Consider the following 25033-nt stretch of genomic DNA (forward strand, 5'->3'; position numbering starts at 1 on the left):
TTTGCGGATGATACCAAAATCTACAGTAGAGTAGATACCGCAGATGATGTAAATAACATGAAGAAAGACCTAGTGAAGCTTGAAGAATGGTCTGAAATTTGGCAGCTAAAATTTAATGCTAAGAAATGCAAGGTCATGCATTTTGGCTACAAAAAACCCAAAGGAATGGTACAGTTTAGGGGGTAAAGAACTTATGTGCACGACAGAAGAGCAGGACCTAAGGTGTGATTGTATGTGATGATCTTAGGTAGCCAAACAGGGTTGAAAAGTTGACTGTGAAAGGTAGAAGGATGCTCGGGTGCAAAGGAAGAGGTATAGCCAGTAGGAAAGAGATATTGGTGCCCCTGTATAAGACTCTGGTGAGACCTTATTAGGCTAGGCACCTGGGCCAATCAGGCCTAGGATTAGTGGGGATGGGCGGACCCGCTGTGCCTAAGAACCTGATTTGTCCAGGCTTCTAGAGCCTGGGCCAATCAGGCCTTAGATTTAGCGGGGAAGGGGCGGGCCTGTCTCATTTCCACGAGGCGGGCCTGTCGGCTGGACGGCAGCAAGACCCGTCCAGCCGACCAACATGTAAAGGTTAGTTGGGGGAGGGAGGTTAGTTTTGGGGGTGGGAGGGGGGTCGTTGTGCTTTCCGGCAGGAGGACCTGGCATCCTCCTGCCCGCGATTACCAGTTTGGGGGGAGGGGGGGGTTCCAGAGGGGTTCCGGCAGGAGGACTGGGCATCCTCCTGCCCCGCGATTACCAGTTTGGGGGGGGGAGGGGGGTTCCAGGGGGGTTCCGGCAGAGGACTGGGCATCCTCCTGTTGGCGATGGGACAGGCGGCCGCAACTGCGGCCGCTATACTTATTGCAGCAGGGAGATCCCTTGCTGCCAGAAGTATAGCGCCGCATCTAATTTAACCCGATTCTCTAAACCGGCGTCTGGTACCATGAATGCCGGTTACATAATCGGGGTTTAGTGTAGGAACGATTCTGTATAGGACACCTCTCCTGGGCGTCCTATACAGAATCAGGGCCTCAGTGTTTAAACCTCTTCAGAGAAATGATCCTGGCAGTTGAGAATATTATGCCTGCTTGACTTCTAAGAAAGCAAGGTTATCTCAGGAGAAGCAGGCAGCCTATTCTCAACCTGTGGGTGATATCATCCACGGAGCCCCTATATGGACAGCTTCGCAAGCTGATTTGCTTGCAGAACTTAGAAAGTTCATGTGCGCATGTGCGAGTGCCTTCCCGCTCACGCAAGGGCGCGCTTCTCCTCAGTTCTCTGTGGAGCCGAGAAGTTGTGTTTTCGACGCTCTGCGCTAGACTCAGTTCTAAACTTTGTGCCTTTTCTCACCGTGGCTTGTGTTTTCTTATTTTACAGGGTCACTGTGTTTTCTTGCACGTTTTCTTTCAATTTTAAAAAATAAAAACAACAACTTTAATTTTATTTCTTTGTCACGGCGGGGCCTGCTTTGCGGCCTCTGCTGCCTGGTTTCGATTTTGCTGAAGCCATCTTCCCGCCTATGTCCAGGGCCGGTCACAGACTTCAAAAGTGTAGCCATTGCCAGCGCTCGATATCCCTCATTGACCCACATCCGTGGTGTATTCAGTGTTTGGGACCTGACCATCATCATGAGTCATGTACTTGCTATGCTATCCTTCAACCTCGAGCCAGCAAACTTCGTCGAGTTTGGCGGTTGGATCCCCTTGCCCCGTCCTCGACCTCGCATCTGGTCAAGCTTCTCACCGGAGTTCCGCCTTATGCCTCGACCTCGGCCTTGTCCTTGATCAAGTCTGCCTCATTTGACGGGACCTCGTCTCGAGCAAATCTGCTAAGTCTTCACCTGACGAGACGCTTGCCTCGCTGCCTCCCTCAGGTCAGGTGCCAGTAGTGGTGATCAAGCTGCCTAAGAAGCATGTCTTCAAGTCGAAAAGTCATTCTTCCTTTTTTCCTTGGATGCTGTGGCTGTGCCAAAAGTGTTAGATCCCCCGGTCTCAGAGTCACACTTAGAGGCTCTGATCCAGACCATGTTGACTGGCAGTTGGGCAATATTACATTACATTAGGGCCTTCTATTCCGCCTATACCTTGCAGTTCAATGGCGGATTACAAAAGAGCTAACTGGACATTTCCAGTGAAGTTACAACAGTATTGGTTGGTTGTTTTTTTTTTGGTTACAAGGGAGGAGAGGTAGCTGGATTAATTCCGGAAGAACTTGCAAATTGGATATTAAATTGACTGTACGTTACTGTGTGATATAACAAATAGATTACAGTTAGAGTACAAATAAGAATACATTACATTTCATGGATCTGAATACTTGGTTGATGTTTTGGGGAGGAAGAGATTATTTAAGTGGAGGTTTTGGGGGAGAATTTATCTAGGAGGAGGGGGAAGGGTTGGGTTAAGATATCTGGATAAATTTTTTGAAATAATAGAGTTTTGATTTCTTTTTGAAAAGTTTTGAAGTCGCCCGTTGCCGTCAACAGATTGGAGATGGAGTGGTTTAAGTTTTGCTGCTTGCGTTGCCAGAAGGGTTATCAAACATCTTTTTGCGCTGAGTGCCCTTGAGGAGGGAAGGCTAAAGGGTTTGGAGTTCTTTGTCTTGAGGTGAGGATCTGGTTTAGGCGGTTGTTTAGATAGGGGGGGGGCGGAGCCGTTTAATGCTTTGAATAATAGACAGTAGAATTTGAATTGAATTCGTGCTTGCATAGGTAGCCAGTGAGAGTCTAGGAAGGCAGTTGTAATAGTAGATCAGTCTGAGGGCAGTGTTTGTATAGTCTGAAGTTGTTTTATCATGTTGGCAGGACAAGGTAGATAGAGGGAATTGCAATAGTCCAGTAGACCTAAGACTAGGGATGGACAATTTTCCTGAATTGTGCTGGTCGAAGAATTTCTTATTTTACGTAGATTTCTCATAATTAAAAAAGCTTTCTGGGATGTTTTATTGATTTGGGACTGCATTGTGCAGCATCTATCTATCGTTACTCCTAGGAGTTTGTTTGAGCTGTATTGGTATTTGGTGTTTTTAATTTTCAGTTCTGTAATGGTGGGAGTTTGGCTTTTTCGAGCAGAAGGAATTTTGTTTATCTGAGTTTAGTTTCAGTTTGTGGTCTACCATCCATTTTTCCACTGCATCTAGGGTTATTTCCAGTTTTGCTGTAATGGTGGGCTCTGATGGGTCGAAGGGGAGGAGTATGGTGATATCTTTGCCAAACATTCTGCTGTCTCAACTCTGCTTCCTGGAGTCCAGCCTAAGCGAGCAGTATCACAAGGAGTCGAGTGCTGCAAACTCCTCACTCTTATACAAGGAGTCGAGTCCTTGGAGTACCTCGAGAGGAATCCACACTCAGTATGCAAGGAGTCAATTCTTTGCGAGTGTCTGATCTGGAGCATAAGCACGCTAATCAAAGAGCCGAGTCCTTGGCAGTGCCTCAAGATGCTTTTACACCAGGAACTCAATCTCTAATGATGTCTTGATCTCCAGCCTCCAGCCTTTGTTCCTCGCATAAGTTATCGCCCTTCCCGAGGCAAAGGGCAAAGACTCCTCGACTTTCTTCTCAGCGAGACCTGTCTGGTTCAAGGCACAGTTCTGCACACCAGTTGAGGCATCCATCGAGGCATCCAGAGTAATAGATCATTTTGGCCAGGCAGTATTAAAAATTTATTCTCCTGAATTGCCAACACTCCCACCATTTCATTATGGTTAGCTTGGAGGTCACCTACAAGTTGAGAATAGTTTGCCTGCTTGTCCTGGGAATAAAGCAATGTTACTTACCGTAACAGTTGTTATCCAGGGACAGCAGGCAGCTATTCTCACAACCCACCCACCTCCCCTGGTTGGCTTCTCTGCTAGCAATCTGAACTGAGGAGACGTGTGCCCTCCGGGCAGGAAGGCACTCGCGCATGCGCGGTGCGGCAGTCATGAACTTTCTAAAAGTTCTTCAAGCAAGTCTGCTTGCAAAGGTGTCTGCATTCGTGCTCCGTGGATGACATCACCCACATGTTTGAGAATAGCTGCCTGCTATCCCTGGATAACACCTGTTATGGTAAGTAACTGTGCTTTCACATCCCATTATTCTTTTGTATGGAAATTTTTTGGAAACAGAAATGTAGGTTCTTAGTGGGAAACTTTATGTTCACGAAGTTAAAATAAAAAAAAAATCAGCAGGAACAGTTAGCAACCTAGTTAAGCTGTAGGTACACCATCTCATTCAAATCCTCTCCACCTCAGGTACTCAAACAGTAACAAAAAGTTAAATAAGCAAATAATCTGTGTGTAAATATGAGTAGTCAATAAAATCAACCATAGAAACTGAATAGTTGCAAATGTTTGTTATAGAATAAATTTAAAAAAACGCACTGACTTATTCTTTGGTTTACATTCAGCAGCACTTATTGAATAGTGTCATTGAATATTAGCACTGATTACTGTAGTACTATCTGGTGGGTGGTGAAGCAGTCCAGGAATGCAATTGAGGCATACTCGGAAGTTATCCAGGCAATGCCTTTGCCTAGGTAGTCAACTAATCATATGGGGACTACATATAATCCAGTCCCCAGCTATGCCTAGTTTGCTATTTGGATATAGCATTGAATATTGGTTATACCTAGATAGCTTCTAATCCCAGGATCCAGGTAGGTACAGAATATTGAGGAATAATTTACTAGTGCCAGCCAGAGATTAACAGCCCACTGCTAGATATCAACCAATTCATTTTGCCAAAGCAACTTGTTTGGCAGAGGACCCAACCATTTTCACTCGATTTAAATTAGGCCACCAGAAGAGTATTGAGAACTGAGCTGGTGATTTTCTGACCACAGACTATTAATAAAATAGTTTGAGTATAACTTTGTAATCTTTACTAAAATCCCAATTATGAATAAAGTTAAGCGTCTCTATAATGCTCTTTTTCTAATATGTACTTTGTGGGTATTTTTGTCTTTAGGATAGTGGCGATTATCCTCTTACTATGCCTGGCCCACAGTGGAAGAAATTTCGATCAAACTTTTGTGAGTTCATTGGTGTTCTGATCAGGCAGTGCCAGTACAGCATTATTTATGATGAATACATGATGGATACTGTGATTTCTCTGTTGACTGGTCTTTCAGATTCTCAAGTTCGAGCTTTTAGGCATACCAGTACACTAGCTGGTGAGTAAGCATAAATTAGTTTTATTAACTCATACTGCCTCTGCTATGAAAACTGCCTTATTAGGTGTATCATCTTTTTGTTATATTATGTAGAAACTGTTTCTACTTTTTCAGAACATATTATCTGTGACAAGAATATTTTTCTAACAGTTCTATTACATTTTGGGGTAAGGTCTGCTACAGTTATGATGAGCTAAAAGTATGTGTCGGTGGAAGATCATTCATTACAATTCTGTTAACATCTTTGGTCTGCAGTATCAAATATTCTATTGCACTTATCCTGTCCAGAAAATACTGTTTCTCCATGAATTAAGCAAGGAGAATTAGGCTACTTATAGGTGACAGCCACAGATGAAACTTATAGTAGCTTGAGCTAAAAGGCACGCCATGAGACCCACTTTAGTACCCTTTTTTATGGATCAAGATAGATATGTTCTTTTCAGCAAACTTAATCTGCACTTTGGTTGTGAAATCCTCACACAGCTATTATTTTTTTATTATTGTCAAAATTCTCCCTTTGATGCCTTGATTGAAAGAGGTCTGAGGTGGTGGTAGTTATATTTCATTTTTCTCCAAAGTGACTGTTAAAAAAAAAGAAAAAGTCAAAGGGTTGAAATCATACATTAGATATAATAGGAGAATTGCCATAATTTGCCCCTTGCCAAATGCTTACGTTCAGATCTTTAGGATGTTAGTTCCAAAAAGACTTGAAATCTCCAGTTTCAGGGTATTCATCATTTCTGGTTGTGCCAGTGTATTTAATGATACTCTAATTGTTTCATCACAAGTAACTGGTTAAGTGTTTTAGACTTGGCACCCACTGTGTACCTAAATGGACATTTGTTTGCTTGAAACATCCAAACTTCAATTTTCCAAAGGCAGAAAAGGGGCATTCAGCACTGCAGTATATCCAAATAGCAAGTGGGCATGTTGTGAGTATCTTTTGAATAGGTCTAGGAAGGGGTCCAAAATCAGGAAGTCCAACAGCAAATACCAAACGGGAAGAAATGTCCAAAACCTTAAAAAGATTATCCAACATTACACTTGTTTGTTATTTCCAGGGTGCAGGCATGTCTTGCAAACTTTGTTGAGCCGTGGCACAGTAAATGTAGTGGCTGTAGTTCGAGGCATCCGGAAGTGCGCAGACGTTGATGCGATGATGTCACAACGCATACGTGACATCACATCAATGTCCGCACAAACACAAAGGCCCTCTAGATGGGGGGTGCCGCCAGGGAATATTCATGGAGAGAAGAGGTGCTGGCACTGGGATGATTGCCTAGGATATGCCTCTTGCTGCAAAAGCCACATCCTGTATGCAGTCAGTTGGCGCCTCTCCTCCTCCCCAGCATCTTGCTGAACACCTGAAATCTCAGGAGGCACACTAGTGTGCCGCGACACAGTTTGCGAAACACTGGAGTAAAGTATGACATCCTTCTTAATCCCCCAATGGTTATTATCCCCTTTGAATATGAAACTGAAAGGGGAATACCAGGATCTATGACAGCTTCTTAGCAAAGCAGGAAGCCAAGTCTGAAGAGTAGTCCAGTGGTTAGTGCAGTGGGCTTAAAAACCAAGGGAGTCAGGTTCAATTTCACTTTAACCCTCTCTTTTTTGTGAGCTCTCCAAAAACAGCAATGTCGGGGATGGCATTTTGCACATGTGCGGATGCATAAGAACATAAGAATAGCCTTACTGGGTCAAGACCAATGGTCCATCAAACCCAGTAGCCCGTTCTCCACGGTGGCCAATCCAATCCAGGTCATTAGTACCTGGCCAAAACCCAAGGTGTAGCAATATTCCATGCTACCAATACAGGGCAAGCAGTGGCTTCCCCCATTGTCTTTCTCAATAACAGACTATGTACTTTTCCTCCAGGAATTTGTCCAAAACCTTCTTAAAACCAGCTACGCTCTCCGCTCTTACCACATCCTTTGGCAACGCGTTCCAGAGCTTAACTATTCTCTGAGTGAAAAAATGGTTTCCTCCTATTGGTTTTAAAAGTATTTCCGTGTAATTTCAGTGAGTGTCCCCTAGTCTTTGTAATTTTTGACAGAGAAAAAAAATCAATCTACTTCTACCCGTTCTACTCCACTCAGGATTTTGTAGACTTTAATCATATCTCACCTTAGCCGTCTCTTTTCCAAGTTGAAGAACCCTAACTGTTTTAGTCTTTCCTCATATTGAGAGTGAGTTCCATTTGGTCGCTTCTTTGAACCTTTTCTAGTGCCACTATATCTTTCTTGAGATAAGGAGACCAAGAAATGAATGCAATACTCCAAATGAGGTCACACCATAGAGGCGTGACATCACATCATGGAGTTGTGACGTCACACCAGCGCATGCGCAGATGCCATCCCGAAGAGAAACAGGTTTAGGGGGCAGGGCTGGGGGCAAGAACGGGGCAGGCATGGGGCAGGACCATGGATCTGATTTGTCATTTATGAAATCTGGTAACCCTAGGATACATTTCAGAGAGGTTCACAATTACAAAATATGATTTAAAGTGGGATTGAACCTTTGTCTCTTGATTTGTAGTCTACTGCATTAACTATTAGACCAGGCTACTCAATTCCTGTCATTGAAGTCTATGGAAAGGACCAGATTTTCAGGCTATCCACAATGAATTATGCATATGAAGAGATTTGCATGCACTGTTTCCTTGGTATGTAAATCTCTCTCATGCATATTGATTGTGGATCCTTAAAGCATCTCCTGTTTGTGAACCTCAAGGACTGGAATTGAGAAGCCCTGTGCTAGTCTACTCTGCTCTGCTGGGATATTCCGTGTGGCCATTTTTCTATGAACACTCGCCAGACAGACATTCTTGTTCCTGCTTTTATGCGTTCATATGTTGGATGTTCCTGGTGGAAAATTCATGCGAGATGGATGTCTGTTTTGGACAATATCAGATGGACATCCTTTATTCTGACTCGTATGTCATTATGAAAATGCTCCTCCATGTGCATTTAGGGATGTTACAGAATCAGTGTCAAGCACTGCAAATAGTTCAAAATGCGCAGCAAAAACTTACCATATATACTTGAATATAAACTGAGATTTTTGGGCCAAATAAAGTCCCAAAAATGGGGGTCTCGGTCAGTGTTCCCTCTAAGCGGGCGGGTGGTTGTGAGCAAACTTTTTTCACTGTGAGCTAAAAATATCGGCGGCCAGCAAGTTATGAGCCAAATAAATATGTTGCTGTTCTACCACAGAACTTCCTTACGTTTGTATGGAATCTATCCCTTTCAACTTTAGATGAGTGGCCCCCTCGTTCTCGCCTGCCTTAGCTACTAAGTCTATTCCCTTCAGTACCTTGAATGTTTCTATCATGTCCCCTCTCATCATCTCCTCTGCTCAAGGGAGGAAGAGGCCCAGTTTCTCTAATCTTTCGCTGTACGGCAACTCCTCCAGCCCCTTAACCATTTTAGTTGCTCTTCTCTGGATCCTTTCGAGTAGTACCGTTGTCCTTCTTAAAGTACCAGTGCTGGACGCAGTACTCCAGGTGAGGGCGTACCATGGCCCGGTACAGCAGCATGATAACCTTCTCTGTCTCTTCAGTCCAGCATCTGCCCCTTCCATTCACTGTCTGTCTTTCCCTGCCATCTCTCCTCCTGCCCCCCCCCCACCCCCAATTTGGTCTAGCATCCATCATCTTCCTTCTGTTCCCCTCATGGTCTGGCATCTCTATCCTTCCCTCCCCCCTGTGGTTTTAGCATATCTCTCTCTCATTTCCTCCACTCAGATCTGATCATTCTCTGCTCTCTCTTCCCTTTTCTTCTCTGGTCTTCCTTCTCTATTTTCTGCCTCCATCTAAATTAAATTCTTTCTTACTATTTAGTCCCGTTTCCCTCTTTTCACTGTGTCTACACACAGCTTGTCACCCCTTTCCCTCACCCCTCCATTATCTTACTATTTTCTTCCCCCTTTATTTATCTCCTCCTTCCATCCAGTATGTGTTCTTTCCCCACTTCCATTCAGCATCTGCTCTCCCTTCTCAACTGACATCCATCTGCCTTCTGCTCTCTCTCCCTTCTTCTCACTTCCATCATCTGTCCCCTTCTCTCTCTCTCTCATCTCCTCCATTCCATCATCTGCCCTTCTCTCTCTCTCTCTCTCTCCCCCCCCCCCCAACTTCCATCATCTGCCCCCCTTCCCCTCACCTTTGTGGGTCACTTTCTTCCCCTGAGGGTGGCTCATGTCACAGGGGAAGCTTTGGCCGAGCAGAACCGCTTGATTGACAGTGGAACTTACTTGATTGATGTCGATGCTGGGGCCCGTTGCCGTTTGAAGGAAAAAAAAAAAGGTGGAAAAAAGGAACCTGTAAAGGCGAGAGGAGGGAAACCTCCAGGACAGCTGCTTTTTGCCCTCCTTCAGCGGCCCAAGAGTTCAGACCAGCAGCGGCAGCTCTGTATGCTTTTAACTTCGGCACAGAGCTGCCCCTAATCAATAGTTTAGCGCGGTTTCATGAGGCAGCCTCGGGCCTTTGATAGCCGGCCCGCTTCGATGATGCGGATGTGGGCCGGCCTAGCAAAGGCCCCGAGGCTGCCTTATGAAACCGCGCTAAACTATTGATTAGGGGCAGCTCTGTGCCGAAGTTAAAAGCATACACAGCTGCCGCTGCTGGTCTGGAGGTGCGGAGACAAGGCAGGAGGCAAACGCGGTGGAAGGCAGGAGTCCCGGCGAGGCAGGAGTCCCGGCACAAGCGACTGCAACAGGAAGTTGCAAGTCAGCTGACGCCGGCCTTTCGTTGCGACGGGGACCGAATCCTTCGCGGACCGGCAAGATTTTGTTTGCGCACCGGCGGTTGAAGAACTGTGCTCTACACTGTGTGCGCTGTGACGAGAAACTTGTGCGCTGCGAGGTAATATTTTGTGCGTCAGCGCACCCAGCGCAGCTTAGCGGGAACACTGGTTCTCGGTTTATATTTGGGTCAGCGCTGACCCACCCCTCCCAAACCTGTTGCAGGTTTCTGCCGGGCCTGTTGCGAGACCTTGTGGTCTAGCAGTGGCCGAGACAGGAGGGATCCCTTCCACTTCCTATCCTAGCTGATTCTAAGAATTTTTGCTTTCCTCCTGCCTCCCTATGTACCTTTTAGTATCCCTGGTGGTCCAGCAGTAAATTGTGGCAGGAGCAACCTTCCTTCACTACTGCCCATGCTGGCGGCTCTGCACGGGCAGGAGCGAAGGAAAGTCGCTCCTGCCGTGATTCACTGCTGGACCACCAGGTATACCATCAGGATACTAAAGGTATGCGGGGGAGGTGGGAGGAAGGTAAAAATTCTTAGAATCGGCTGGAATAGGAGGCAGGAAGGATTCCTTCTGTCCCAGCCCCTGCTGGACTATCAGGTCTTACGGCAGGCCTGGTGGAGGCCTGCAAGTCATCAGGAGGGAGGGGGACAGGGTACAGAACCTAGCAGGGAGGAAGGGAGTGGGACTGGGTGCAGAGTGGCAGGGGAGGGAGAAGTGAGTAAAGAGGGTTGGATGCAGAGCCTGGCAGAGCAGTGAGGGAGGGGAACTAGGGTAATAATAATAATAGTTTATATACCGCAGAACCATGAAGTTCTATGCGGTTTACAATAATTAAAAGATGTTACAGATTGAGTGGATTTAATAATGTTCTGCCAGTTAACATTGATTAAAAGATGCTACAAACTGAGTGGATTTAACAAAGTTAAAAGCTAGTGATTAACAGCTCTAGGGATCAGTTATTGTGGAATGAGATTGTGCAGGTTAGTTGCCTAAGTACTTTAGGAATAGATATGTTTTTAGGTGTTTCCTAAATTCCCCATAAGTAGTAGATGTAAGCAATTGTTCTAGATCTTTACACCATAATGCTGCCTGATGTGAGAGAAGATGTTGATGATGTCTTTTAAATTTTACAGAGCCGGGCAAGGCACTGAACTTGAATATTACCCCTCCCCCTGGGTACAATATTTTTTCCTCCTTTTTTTTTGGGGGGAGGGGGGAAGGTTACCTTGGTTTATGTTCAGTTTATATTCGAGTTATATACAGTAGTACTGATACGTCAAAGAATCAACACATGATCCTAATTTTTGAGTCTTCACCCTCAGTGCTACTATCAATAAAGTGAACTTTGAACTTTACATCTGTGACAGAATTATTGACATCTCATCCTCACAACTCCTTTGTTGTGCCTAATTTTTGCATCGCATTGGTAACTTGGATTTTTTGCATTGGTAATTGGATTTTAAAATGCTTCTTTTGATATTCAAGAGTCTACAGCAGTGTTTCTCAATTTCTTCAAGCCAAGTACCCCTAAACTAACAAATACCAACCGAGTACCCCACCCAAGCTTCACCCCAAACCCGCCCAAGCTCTGCTCTTGACCCCCTACCCCATAATAATAGTTATCCCAGGACAAGCAGGCAGCATATTCTCACATATGGGTGATGTCATCCACGAAGCCCCAATGCGGACAGCCTGACAATCAATCTTGCTTGAAGAACTCTAGAAAGTTTGTGATTGCTGCACTGTTCATGCTTGAGTGCCTTTCCGCCCATTTAGGATGCGTGTCTCCTCAGTTCTAGTTTTTCCATGGAGCTGAGAAGTCCCTTCTTCAAGGTTCCTGCGCAAACAACTAAGTGCCTTTGAGCCGCAGGATTCAATTCCTTTCATTTTTTTTTCATCTTTGTTTTTTCTCTTATTTTTACTTCGTTATTAAAAAAAAAAACCCTGTTTTTTTTTCTTCGACCGTTTTCAATGGCAGGGCCTGTTCTGCCACCTCAGCCCTTGAACTTTGATTTGGTTGAAGCAGTTTTCTCTCCATGTCTCGCCCGATTACTGGGTTTATAATAGGTGTAGCAAATGCCAGCGTACAATATCGATCATTGACCCACACAAATGTTTATCCAGTGTTTGGGACCGAACCACTATGTGGAGTCATGTTCACGTTGTGTCATGCTACAAAACACACTATCAAGAACCGGCTTATCCAACAAATCAAGATCTTTGGCAGTATGGAATCTACTCTGGCCAAGTCATCAACATCAGCTTTGGCCTCAAGGTCAACTAAATCTGATTAAATGACCAAGCCATCGTCATTGGGGAAGACATCGACATCGAAAACTTCGACATCACCCAAGTCGATGTCTCTAAGTCGGTCAGGTAAGATAGCTAAGAAGACCTTCAGCTTCCCAAGCTGAGTCTCTGGCCATTCAGGCATCGAGCCAATTTGTTCCGGCCACTCAGAGATACCTCATGCAGCTTGCCAACAAGTCTAGAGGAGCATCATCATCGATGTCATCCTCCCCGGAGCACACCGCAGCACCTGTAATGCCGACAGCTACATCCCCGGTATCGGTGCATGGGCTGAAAGAGATGCTCAATGATCTCTTACAATGGAAGTTTGGTAACATGTTTGCCAAGTTTGCCCCATGTCAACACCTCCAGCTCCACTCCAGCCTGAGCTTACCTCCATGCCACTAACTGGCGTCAAGTCATCAATGCTGCCTCAGCGTCGATCCTTGGCATCGAGCCATGCTTCATGACATCGGTCATCGATGCATCAATCCCCATTAAGATCTTTGATGCAGTGCTCTCCATCAAAACATCTTGCTTCCCCTACATCGAAGCGGCGTCGGACTTTGGAGTCTCGATCAGCATCGAGGCATCGCTCCATTTCAAGGAAGTGTCAGTTTTCCCTGATCATCGACATCTATCTTCGAGGCGTTCATCGAGGCATGGGTCTTCCTCATCGAAACATCATTCCTCGAAGCGTCATACATTCGAGACATGGGTCCAGTCACTCTAAATCTCTATCTTCTAAATCAGGGAAGCAGATGTCTAAAGTCTTAAGCATCTTTCCCCTGTACTTCTGCTAAGAGGGAAGCGTTCAGGGTCACCTGCTCCTTCCATGCCTCAAAGTTCTAGGGGGGAGTCAGACATTTATCAGTATTCTCAAGCAGCTTCACCTTCTTACTTTGTCTTCACCACTTTTATCACTGATGGGAAAATCATCCCTTCCAACCTCTGGGTGCTTTCAATCATCAAAGAAGGATATTCTCTTCATTTTGTGCAGATTCCATCAGATCACCCTCCAGAAGAGTGTCCTTCCAATTCGTTGCAGAACCCCCTTCTCCAGGAATTACAAGCTCTGCTGACTCTCAATGCCATCTAGAGAGTTCCTCTGGAACAGCAGAACACGCAATTTTACTCCGTTACTTCCTTGTCCGAAGAAGACTTGTGTGTGTGTGTGGGGGGGGGGGTCTTCAACCAATATTGGATCTCAGAGCACTCAAATTTCTCGTCAAAGAAAACTTAGGATGCTTTCTCTAGCATCCTTGTATCCCCTTCTGGATCACAACGATTGGTTATGCTCTCTGGATCTCAAAGAGGCGTACACTCACATTCCCATTCACCCAGCCTCTTCGCAAGTTCCTCAGATTTTGGATGGAAAATCAACATCAAAGCAGAGTGTTTCCTTTTGGCCTGGCATCACCTCCCAGAGATTTCACCAAATGCCTGGTAGTGGTAGCAGCAGCTTTACAAAGTCACAGACTTCAGGTTTTCCCATATCTAGACAACTGGCTCATCAAAGAGCCAACGTCTCATGGGATTACTGTAGCGACACAACAGACTATTTGGTTCCTGCAAAGTTTGGGATTCAAAGTCAACTTCCCCAAATCTCAACTGCAGCCTTCTCAAACCTGCAGTTCTTTGGAGCTCTTCTAGACACGGTGCAACTCAGAACATTCCTTCCACAACAGCGGCAGGATGCACTCAAGCAGCTTTGTCTCCAAGTGTCCACCCTTATTTCACTCTCAGTGAGACACATGATGGTTTCTCCTAAGTCACATGGCCTCTATAGTTCATATGACCCCTTTTGCCAGACTTCACCTCAGGATTCCTCAATGGACCCTGGCTTCTCAGTGGGTGCAAGCTTCAACCCACTTTAATCAACACATTGCAGTAGCATCTTCTCTATGGCAATCTCTTCAATGGTGGATGCGCTCTTCCAATCTTTCCAGAGGCTTGCTGTTCCAAGTGCCCCCTCATCAGAAGATTCTCATCACAGACTCATCAATCTATTCTTTAGGGGCTCGTCTAGATGGTCTCCGTATTTCAAGGGCATTGGTCTGCCACAGATCGTCAAAATCACATTAATCTGTTGGAACTTAGAGTGATCTTCAATGCTCTCAAAGCTTTTCAGCATCTCCTTCACAATCAAGTTGTGCTCATTGTACAGACAATCAAGTAGCCATGAATTATGTGAACAAGCAGGGAGGGAATAGGCTCTCTCCTTCTTTATAAAGAAGCTTAGAAAATTTGGAATTGGGCAATTCGTCACAACATTTTCCTGAGAGCTGCTTACATTCAAGGATAGAAAAACTTGCTAGCAGCTAAATTGAGTCGTCTTCTGCAACCTCACAAATGGACACTCAATTCTCCATCTCTTCATCACATTTTTTCTGAGTGGGGGACTCCTCAATAGACCTGTTTGCATCTCCCCACAAAAACAAGCTGCCCCAGTTCTACTCCAGAATATACTCTCCTCACCAACTGTAGGCAGATTCTTTTCTCCTGGAGTGTACGTGCAAGTTTTTCTATGTGTTCCCTCCATTTCCTCTCATTCTCAAAACACTGTCAAGCTCAAACAAGAACATGCACCATGATTCTGATAGCTCCTCGGTGGCCCAGGCAACCTTGATTCTCCCTTCTACTTCAACTCAGCAGCAGGGAACTTTCTTCTACTAATATTTCCATCTCTGCTTACACAGAGTCACGGTTCTCTTCTTCATCCCAACCTGCAGTCTCTACACTTTACAGCTTGGTTCCTATCGACATGACTTCAAACCTTCAGTTCTCTCAATCTGTCAAAGACATTTTAGATGCTTCCAGAAAATCTGCCATCAGGCAATGTTACAACCAAAAGTGGACTACATTTTCTGCTTAGTGCGATCTTCATTACAAGGAGCCTCAGTCTTCCTCCTCATCTTTAGTTCTGGATTACCTATTTCATTTATCTCAATCTGGCCTCAAATCAACCTCCATTAGAGTCCATCTTAGTGCAATTGCTGCTTTTCATCAATCTCTAGAGGGGAAACCTCTCTCTACTCATCCTGTTGGTTCCAGATTTATAAAAGGACTTTTTAATGTCAAACCACCTCTCAAACCACCTCCAGTGGTTTGGGATCTCAATATTGTCCTTGCTAAATTAATGAAGCCTCTATTTGAACCAAAGTCTGTGGCTCATCTTAAATATCTCACTTGGAAAGTGGTCTATCCTCATTGCTCTCACGTCTGCTTGCAGAGTCAGTGAGCTGCAAGCTTTAGTAGCGAATCCACCATTCACATTATTCCATCATGACAAGGTGGTACTCCATACTCATTCCAAAATTCTTACCCAAAGTTGTTACAGGAATTTCATCTCAATAATCAGTTGTGCTTCCAGTGTTTTTTTTCCAAGCCTCATTCTCATCCTGGAAAAACAGCCCTTCATACTCTGGATTGTAAACTGTGCTTTGGCCTTCTATCTGCAAAGGACTAAATCGCATAGATAATAATACAGTCAAACCTCGGTTTACGAGTGCACCCGGTTTGCGAGTGTTTTGCAAGACGAGCAAAACATTCGCAAAATCGGCACCTTGGAAACCGAGTTTGACTCGATTTACGAGCGCCACTCCCCGCGATCCAGCATCCCCCCAGTGATCCGGCATCCCTCCCGCTCGCATCCCCCCCTCCGTGATCCTACATCCCCCCACCGCAAGCAATGAAATAACATCCCTTACCCCGATTTGGCACCGGCACCAATGCACAGGACATGCCGGTGCCTGAAGATCCTCCCTCTTGGCTGTGCTGGGCTGGGGCGGTGCATCGGAGATCCTCCCTCTTGCCTGTGCTGGACTGGACTGCGCCTTGAGCATTTGCGCCTTCTGGTCTCGCTCTCTCCGAGATTCTGAGAATCTCGGAGAGAGCGAGACCAGAAGGCCTTGAGCATGCGCAAATGCTCAAGGCCCAGTCCAGCCCAGCACAGGCAAGAGGGAGGATCTCTGACGCACCACCCAGCCCAGCCAAGAGGGAGGATCTTCGGGCACCGGCATGTCCTGTGCGTTGGTGCTGGTGCCGGTGTCAAATCGGGGTAAGGGATGCTATTTTGGTGCTCGGGGGGATGTAGGATTGGTGGGGGGGAGCGACGTGAGCGGGGGGAGGGGGGAGGATGCTTGTTCGCGGGGGGATGCCGGATCACGGGGGGAGGGTATGGAGCAGCGCCGGTGGCCTCAAGGGGGTGAAATGGAGCAGCGCCGGTAGTTTCGGGGGGGGGGGGAGGAGGAGGTGGAACAAATCAAATCGAGTTTCCCTTACTTTCTATGGGGAAACTCGCTTTGATATACGAGCAATTTGGTTTATAAGCATACTTCTGGAATGAATTATGCTCGTAAACTAAGGTTCCACTGTAATTCTATACCGCCATCACCAGGAGTTCTAAGTGGTTTACATAAAGAGTACTGGACATTCAGTGAAATACAATCATACAATGTTAAAATACATAGTTTTATTCTAGAAAAGTTTTACAATAAAATGACTAAAAAAGATCATTAAATATTCTATTGAATAATATTACACAGTTTCCAAAGCCTCCTGTTGTACATAATGAACTTTCAAAAAATGGAATTCACTATTTCTAACTAAAGTTGTATAGTAAAATTCATAATCATACATTCATATTTAAGTGATAAATTTATTAAAAAGTTTGGTCTTCAATAATTTCCGAAAGGAACAATAAGAATAAGATGAGGCTTGATGAAAACATTCACCCAGCCACTTTTGTAATTTACCCCGCTTGAAATGCAAGATGTCCTGTCCAGGTATGTCTTGTAATGGCATGATTTTATCTTGGGATAGGTAAAAAAAAAATTAATTTTGAGTATCCTTCATGGGTCTGTATAGGTTAAAGTGAGTGGAAGGTAAATTTGAGACAATCCAAATTTCAATTGGAAGCATATACACACAAATTTAAATAGAACCCTTGCTTCAAAAGGCAAACATGTAATTGTTTATAATCCGGCTAACATGGTCAAACCAAATATTAACCTAACGGCTGTATTTTGGATTAAGCTCAATCTTCTTAATTTTTTTTTTAAAGTACCTAAGTAGATTATATTACAACTAGTCTTTAAGCCCATTACATTAACAGGTGCTAAAATAGATGTGTGTGTCTGTCTTTCTTTATTTCTTTCGCTCTCTCTCCTTGTCCACTGTCTGCCTTTTTTTCTTTGTCTCTCCTTGGATGCTGTCTGGCTGTCTTTTTTCTTTGTCTCTTCTCTCCTTGGCCGCTGCCGTCTGTCTTTTTTCTTTGTCTCTCTCTCCTTGGACGCTGTCTGTCTGTCTGTCTATCTTCCTTTCTGTCTGTCTCTCTGACTCCTGTCTGTCTGCCATTCTTTTGTCTGTGTCTGCTCCCTAGCCCCCTGTCTGTCTGTCATTCCCGTTTCCCTCTTCCCCTGGCCCCCCTGGTTATGCCATAGCCTGCCTGCTCCATGGCCCCCTTTCTGTTCCCCCCCAGAGCAAAGCATGATTGCTTTCTGGCCCCCAGCACACCCCTCCGCCCAAAGCATCCCCCTTTCCCTCTCCCCCTGGCCTCCTGTTGTACCCATGCCTGCCTGCTCCGTGGCCCCCTTCTGTTCTCCCCTCTCTTAGAGCAAAGCATGATTGCTGTCTACCTCCCAGCACATCCCCTTCCCCCAAAGCAGCCCCTTTCCCTCTCCCACTGACCCCCTTTTGTGCCATGCCTGCCTGCTCCATGGCCCCCTTCTTCCCCCCCTCCCAGAGCAAAGCATGATTGCTGTCTGCCCCCCCCCCGCACATCCCTCCCCCCAAAGCAGCCCTCTTTCCCTCTCGCCCTGGCCCCCTGCCTGCCATGTATTGTTCCCATTTTATCCTTCCTCCATCCCGGCTTCCTGGTGTCTTCTGGCCTGCTCCTCTTCAAAAGCAGCCTGCCGAGGATCACGGCCGGCTGTAGCGAACCTCGCAGGCCACTCTTCACATCGGTAGCACGTTTCCCTCTGACGCGATCCCGTGCGTCAGAGACAATGTGCTTCCGAAGGTGGAGAGCGCTGCGAGGTTCGCTACAGCCGGCCGTGATCCTCAGCAGGCTGCTTTGAAGAGGAGAAGCAGCGGTGGCAGCAGTTGGTAAGTGAGGGTGGGAGGGGGAGTCGCAGGCATGTTCCCTGCCCTGTGTTCAAAAATCGAATTCGGCACGGAAGCAGAGACCACGGTGGAAGGGAACACGAAACCCAAAGTGCGAATTTAGGGTTTTATTATAGAGGATAATCCAGTATGGATAGAATCATCAACTGTACCAGTAATCTGAATGATGCGAAATCAAAATATTTTTTGACATTTTGCAGTTTCCACAAAGCATAAAAACCTTTTCGTACTAATAAGTCTGTATGCTCAGCCAAAGTTAAATGGCGGTCTAGAGTAACTCCCAAAATTTTAATTGAGGTTGCTATAGGGCAGTGGTCTCAAACTCAAATACTTTGCAGGGCCGCATTTTGGATTTGTAGGTACTTGGAGGGCCTCAGAAAAAAAATAGTTAATGTCGTATTGTAGAAATGATAATTTTGCATGAGGTAAAACTCTTTATAGTTTATAAATCTTTCTTTTTGGTTAAGTCTTAATAATAATATTGTAATTTATAGCTAAAGAGACATATAAGAACATAAGAACATAAGCAGTGCCTCTGCCGGGTCAGACCACAGGTCCATCCTGCCCAGCAGTCCGCTCCCGCGGCGGCCCAAACAGGTCACGACCTGTCTGTATCACCAGAAGGGGCTCCCTTGCCACCTTGGTTTCTCATTTAAGTCCTGTCTTCCTATCGAAGTCCTAACCCTCCGGTCTTGCACATGCACGACCTGGTTTGGTTTCTATACTCATTACCTGGTTAGCTTTCTATACTTGTGTTACATCCCAGCTCCTCCCTCAGTATCCCATGATCCCTTTATCCTTCAGGAATCCGTCCAATCCCTGTTTGAATCCCTGTACCGTACTCTGCCTGATCACTTCCTCCGGTAGCGCATTCCAAGTGTCCACGACCCTTTGGGTGAAAAAAAACTTCCTTGCATTTGTTTTGAACCTATCTCCCTTCAGTTTCTCCGAATGCCCCCTCGTACCTGTTGTCCCCTTCAGTCTGAAGAATCTGTCCCTATCCACCCTCTCTATGCCCCTCATGATCTTGAAGGTCTCTATCATATCTCCCCTGAGCCTCCTCTTTTCCAGAGAGAAGAGCCCCAGCCTATCCAACCTCTCGGCGTATGGGCAGTGTTCCAGCCCTTTTACCATTTTCGTTGCTCTCCTTTGGACTCTCTCAAGTACCGCCATGTCCTTCTTGAGGTGCGGCGACCAATACTGAACGCAGTATTCCAGATGTGGACGCACCATCGCTCGATACAATGGCATGATGACTTCCCGTGTTCTGGTTGTTATGCCCTTCTTTATGATGCCAAGCATCCTGTTGGCTTTTGTGATTATGATAAACATACCGAGGGCCTCAAAATAGTACCTGGTGGGCCACATGTGGACCCCGGGCCATGGGTTTGAGACCACTACTATAGGGTATTTGTGCCCATTAAGCTGAAGTAAAGTATCTGTGATTTTATCATTTGGGCTTGCAAGAAAGAATCGATTTGTATTCTTTAGTTCACTGTTCTATCTGGTTCAAGATAAATGATAATTGTTTTTTAAATTTCGACAGTGAAAGAAGTAAGAGGTAATAAAATAGTAATGTCATCTGTATAAATGTGAAATCAGAATTTCAAACTTTGCAACAGAGTTCCGAGAGAGGTAATATAGATTAGAGAATGACACGGGGACCGTTTACTGCGGTAAACCGCGGGTCACCACAGTAAATCTGCAGGAATGGAGACTTTTTGCAACTGGTTTACTGCAGGAATGGGGACAAAACATTTCACCGCCCCGCGGGAATGGGGACAAGAGCTTTTACCACCCCCGTGGGAGCGGTGAAAAGTTTTACTCCTGTGGTAAAAAAAAATTGCACCCGTGTCAGACTTGGCATTTTCTCCCCAGCTCCTCTTAAGAACATAAGAAGTGCCTCTGCTGGGTCAGACCAGAGGTCCATTGTGCCCAGCAGTCCGCTCACGCGGTGGCCCAACAGGTCCAGGACCTGTGTAATAATCCTCTATCTATACTCCTCTATCCCCTTTTCCTTCAGAAAATTGTCCAATCCCTTCTTAAACCCTAATACCTTAATCTGTCCTATCACGTCCTCTGGAAGCGCATTCCAGGTGTCCACCACCCGTTGGGTGAAGAAAAACTTCCTAGCATTGGTTTTGAATCTGTCCCCTTTCAACTTTTCCAAATGCCCTCTCGTTCTTGTAGTTTTCGAAAGTTTGAAGAATCTGTCCCTCTCCACTTTCTCTATGCCCTTCATGATCTTGTAAGTCTCTATCATGTCCCCTCTAATTCTCCTCTTCTCCAGGGAAAAGAGCCCCAGTTTCTCCAATCTCTCAGCATATGAAAGGTTTTCTATACCTTTTATCAAATGTGTCGCTCTCCTCTGAACCCTCTCGAGTATCGTCATATCCTTCTTAAGGTACGGCAACCAATATTGGACACAGTACTCTAGATGCGGATGCACCATCGCCCGATACAACGGCAGGATAACTTCTTTCATTCTGGTTGTAATACCCCTCTTGATTAAATCTAGCATTCTATTTGCTCTCTTTGCGGCCGCTGCGCACTGTGCCGTCGGCTTCATTGTTTTGTCTTGCGCCTATTTTACTTTCAGGAGCCAGCCATGCCACGATGAAGACAGAAGGAACCTAAAACCAATGCCTGAGACCAATGTGAGTTGAAGAATAAACTTACCAGACAACAAAAAGAAAATAAATAAATTGATTTTATATTTTGTGATTAGAATATTTCAGATTTGAAATATGTATCCTGCTAGAGCTGGTATTAGACATAACTGGGAACCGCAAAGTCCAGGCTGTACTTCTTTAGCTTCCATCTGGCTTAGGGCTCTCTCTCTGACCAGGGGGCAGTTGCCCTAGTTGCATTCCCCTAAAATTATTTTTGCCATGTGTGACTAAAGTATTCTGTTAGCTTGATTTTTCCATGTAGCATTCTGTAGTAATTTGATTTGTTAAGTTTTCACAATAGTGAAGGGGATATTTGTGAAAGGGAGGGGAGATGGGTTTTGTTGAATCTTGCTCTGTTTTATTTGTGTTTATAAAATGACAATTGTCAGAGGAGAAGCTTCTGCCCACACACATGCGACTGCAGGGCGGCACAGGCAGGCTTCGCCGGCATCAATTTCTTTTCTAAAGCGCCGTGAAGGTAAGGAGGAGGGAGGGAGATAGATTTGGCCGGAGGGAGGGAGGGAAGGGACCATGCACGCAATCGGTGACCTCATGCCTTCCCTCCCTTAAGTTTCTTTACACCGTGAAGCACTGTTCCCTCTAAGCTGTGCGCTCGTGCGCGCGCACACAAATTAAAATAGCGCGCACAAAAAAATAAATTTTGGCCTAAAATGATTTATTGAAATGAGATTTTATGTTACATAAAGTGTAACTAAAATTACATTGTGTTTTCTTTAATTCAGACTAAACTCAAAGACCTGCCCATAAATGCCCATAACTGAACTCCGTGCCCTCTGGCAATCATTTTTATAGCGCACACAAATTTAGTTTTACTTTAAAATGCGCACAGATGAAATTTTTTGCGCACACAGCCTATGAAAAATTAGAGGGAACATTGCCGTGAAGGTAAGGGGGAGGGAGAGAGATTCTTGGGGCCGCTGAAGAGCAGTGAGGTGGCGAGAAGGAAGGGTGGATGCTGTGGGGCAGAGCGGTGAAGGGGACTGCGGGGATGGGGCGGTGAAAGGGACGGTGGTCCGGTGACGGGGACAGATTTTTTCCCTGTGTCATTCTCTAATATAGATGTTAAACAATTTGGGCGACAAAGGTGATCCCTGGGGCACACCACATGTGTTGCTCCAGGGAAGAGAAAATTTACTTTTGCTAACGGCTTGATTTGATCTTTTTTTTTTTTTTTTTTTCAAAAAAACATTTCCAGAGAGACCCATTGCATCTAAATAACCTAGTAAGATGTCATGGTCGACTAGGCCATTGGTCAAAAGAGCCAAAGATCAGCAGTGCAAAGATTAAGATTTCTTTTGAGAGCCAAATTTATTTTCAAGAACCATGTTTTTAGGAGTCGGTTTAAACTAGCTACTAACATTAAATAAAACCAGATATCATAATAATAATAATTTTATTTATTGACAAAACAATCTTTATCTACCCTTTGTCGTTTCTGCTTTAATCATCTTGTCTTCACTCACTTCTTTCTTGCCAGCATCTGTCCTCTCTCTCTCTTCCATGCAGCATCAGCCCCTTCCATGTCTGCCCTCTCTCTCTTCCCCTACCATCCACTGTCCGCTCTCTCCTCGTTTCATATGACATCTTCCTTCTTTTTTATGCTCCTTCCATAAACTGTCTATCTTGTGTCTCTTCTCTCCTTTGTACATGATTTATTTCAGCTCTGCCACCTCTCCATTTTTCTCTGTCACCACACCCTCCCCTGTTCTCTGGCATCTCTCTCTTCTCCTTTCCTTCCCACTTCATGGTCTGGCATCTGTCTCCTTCCCTTCCCTGATTCCCTGGCATCTCTCTCCTTTCATCTGTCCCTCCCCATCCATGGTCTGGCATACCTTCCTCCTTCCCTCCATGTCTTGGCATATCTCCTTCCCTTTCTTCCCTCCATGCCCTGGCATCTCTTCCCTCTATGCCTTGGCATCTCTCCCTCCCTCTCTTCCCTCCATGACCTGGCATCTCTCCCTCCCTCCCTCTCTCTCTTCCCTCCATGACCTGGCATCTCTCCCTCCCTTCCTCTCTCTCTTCCCTCCATGACCTGGCATCTCTCCCTCCCTCCCTCTCTCTCTTCCCTCCATGACCTGGCATCTCTTCCTCACTCCCTCTCTTCCCTCCATGACCTGGCATCTCTTCCTCCCTCCCTCTCTTCCCTTATGCCCTGGCATCTCTTCCTCCCTCCCTCCATGACCTGGCATCTTTTCCTCCCTCCCTTCCCTCCAAACCCTGGCATCTCCTTTCATTCCTTCCTTTCCCTCCAGTTGGGTGCAGCAATTCTCTCCCCCTCTGCTCCCTTTCCTCCTTCTGTCATCCCGTCCCCGGTCGGCACTGCAGCCCCTAAGCGGGTGCTCCAAGGCCTGGCGTCATGAACTTCAGGCAGTATCAGCATTCACAATTTGCTGCTGTTGCTGGCTTCAGGCCTTCTTCTCTGTTGGGTCCTGCCTTTATGGAAACAGGAAGTAGGCAGGACTCAGCAGAGAGGAAGGCCTGAAGCCGGCAACAGCCACTAATTGTAAAAGCTGTTGCTGCCCGAAGAAGTTAAAGATGCCAGGCCTTGGAGCACCGAAGGCAGATCGCTTCTCTCCCTGTAGCCAGGGCCCCTCTGAAAAGGAACATATAAGAACATAAGAATTGCCATCTCTGGATCAGATCTTAGGTCCATCAAGTCCGGCGATCTGCACACGCGGAGGCTCCGCCAGGTGTACCCTGGCATAGTTTTAGTCCCCATATCACTCTGTGCTTCTCATAAGGAGATGTGCATCTAGTTTACCATAGTAACATAGTAGATGACGGCAGATAAAGACCTGAATGGTCCATCCAGTTTGCCGAACCTGATTCAATTTAAATTTTTAAATTTTTTCTTCATAGCTATTTCTGATCAAGAATCCAAAGCTCTATCCGGTACTATGCTTGGGTTCCTACTGCCGAAATCTCCATTAAAACCTACTCCAGCCCATCTACACCCTCCCAGCCATTGAAGCCCTCCCCAGCCCATCCTCCACCAAATGGCCATATACAGACACAGACCGTGCAAGTCTGCCCAGTACTGGCCTTACTTCAATTTTTAATATTATTTTCTGATTCTAGATCCTCTGTTCATCCCACGCTTCTTTGAACTCAGTCACAATTTTACTCTCCGCCACCTCTCTCGGGAGCGCATTCCAGGCATCCACCACCCTCTCCGTAAAGTAGAATTTCCTAACATTGCCTTTGAATCTACCACCCATCAACCTCAAATTATGTCCTCTGGTTTTACCATTTTCCTTTCTCTGGAAAAGATTATGTTCTACGTTAATACCCTTCAAGTATTTGAACGTCTGAGTCATATCACCCCTCTCTCTCCTTTCCTCTAGGGCAGTGATCTCAAACTCAAACCCTTTGCGGGGCCACATTTTGGATTTGTAGGTACGTGGAGGGCCGCAGAAAAAATAGTTAATGTCTTATTAAAGAAATGACAATTTTGCATGAGGTAAAACTCTTTATAGTTTATAAAACTTTTCTTTAACAGTTTAAAAGGAAAGATATATAAACTATAAAGAGTTTTACCTCATGCAAAATTGTTATTTCTTTAATAAGACATTAACTATTTTTTCTGCGGCCCTCCAAGTACTCTATTTTTTTCTGCAGCACCCACATTTAAAGTTCAATATCTTTTGTTTCTCAAAACTGGCACATTTCAATCACTAAATTGAAAATAAAATCATTTTCCTACCTTTGTTTGGTAATTTCATCAGTCTCTGGTTGCACTTTATTCTTCTGACTGTGCATCCAATACTTCTTCCCTTCTTTCAGCCTCCTGTATGCTTCCTCTCCTCCAGACCTCATTCCCTCCCCCAACTTTTTCTTTCTTTCTCTATGTCTGTCTTTCTCTGATTCCGTGCCCCATTTTTTTGCTTTGTTTCTGGTTCCCTGTCCCCCCTCCTTCTTTCTTTCTTCCTTCCTTCCTCCGTGCCCCATTTTTTGCTTTTTTTTCTGGCTCCCTGTTCCCACCCCACCTTCCTTCTTTCTTTCTTCCTTCCTTCCTTCCTGCACTCCTGCATGCCAC

General features: G+C 45.4%; 1 protein-coding gene across 1 annotated transcript in view; it reads left to right on the forward strand.

Annotated features, from left to right (window-relative positions):
- Positions 1–25033, forward strand: part of STAG1 (stromal antigen 1) — a 2074316-nt gene that overhangs the window by 542059 nt on the left and 1507224 nt on the right. The window contains 1 exon segment of the mRNA XM_033958034.1: positions 4934–5138. Within this exon segment, the coding sequence (XP_033813925.1) occupies positions 4934–5138 (205 nt within the window).

The sequence above is a fragment of the Geotrypetes seraphini genome, chromosome 9 (genome assembly GCF_902459505.1).
Source record: "Geotrypetes seraphini chromosome 9, aGeoSer1.1, whole genome shotgun sequence".
NCBI classification, from domain to species: Eukaryota; Metazoa; Chordata; class Amphibia; order Gymnophiona; family Dermophiidae; genus Geotrypetes; species Geotrypetes seraphini.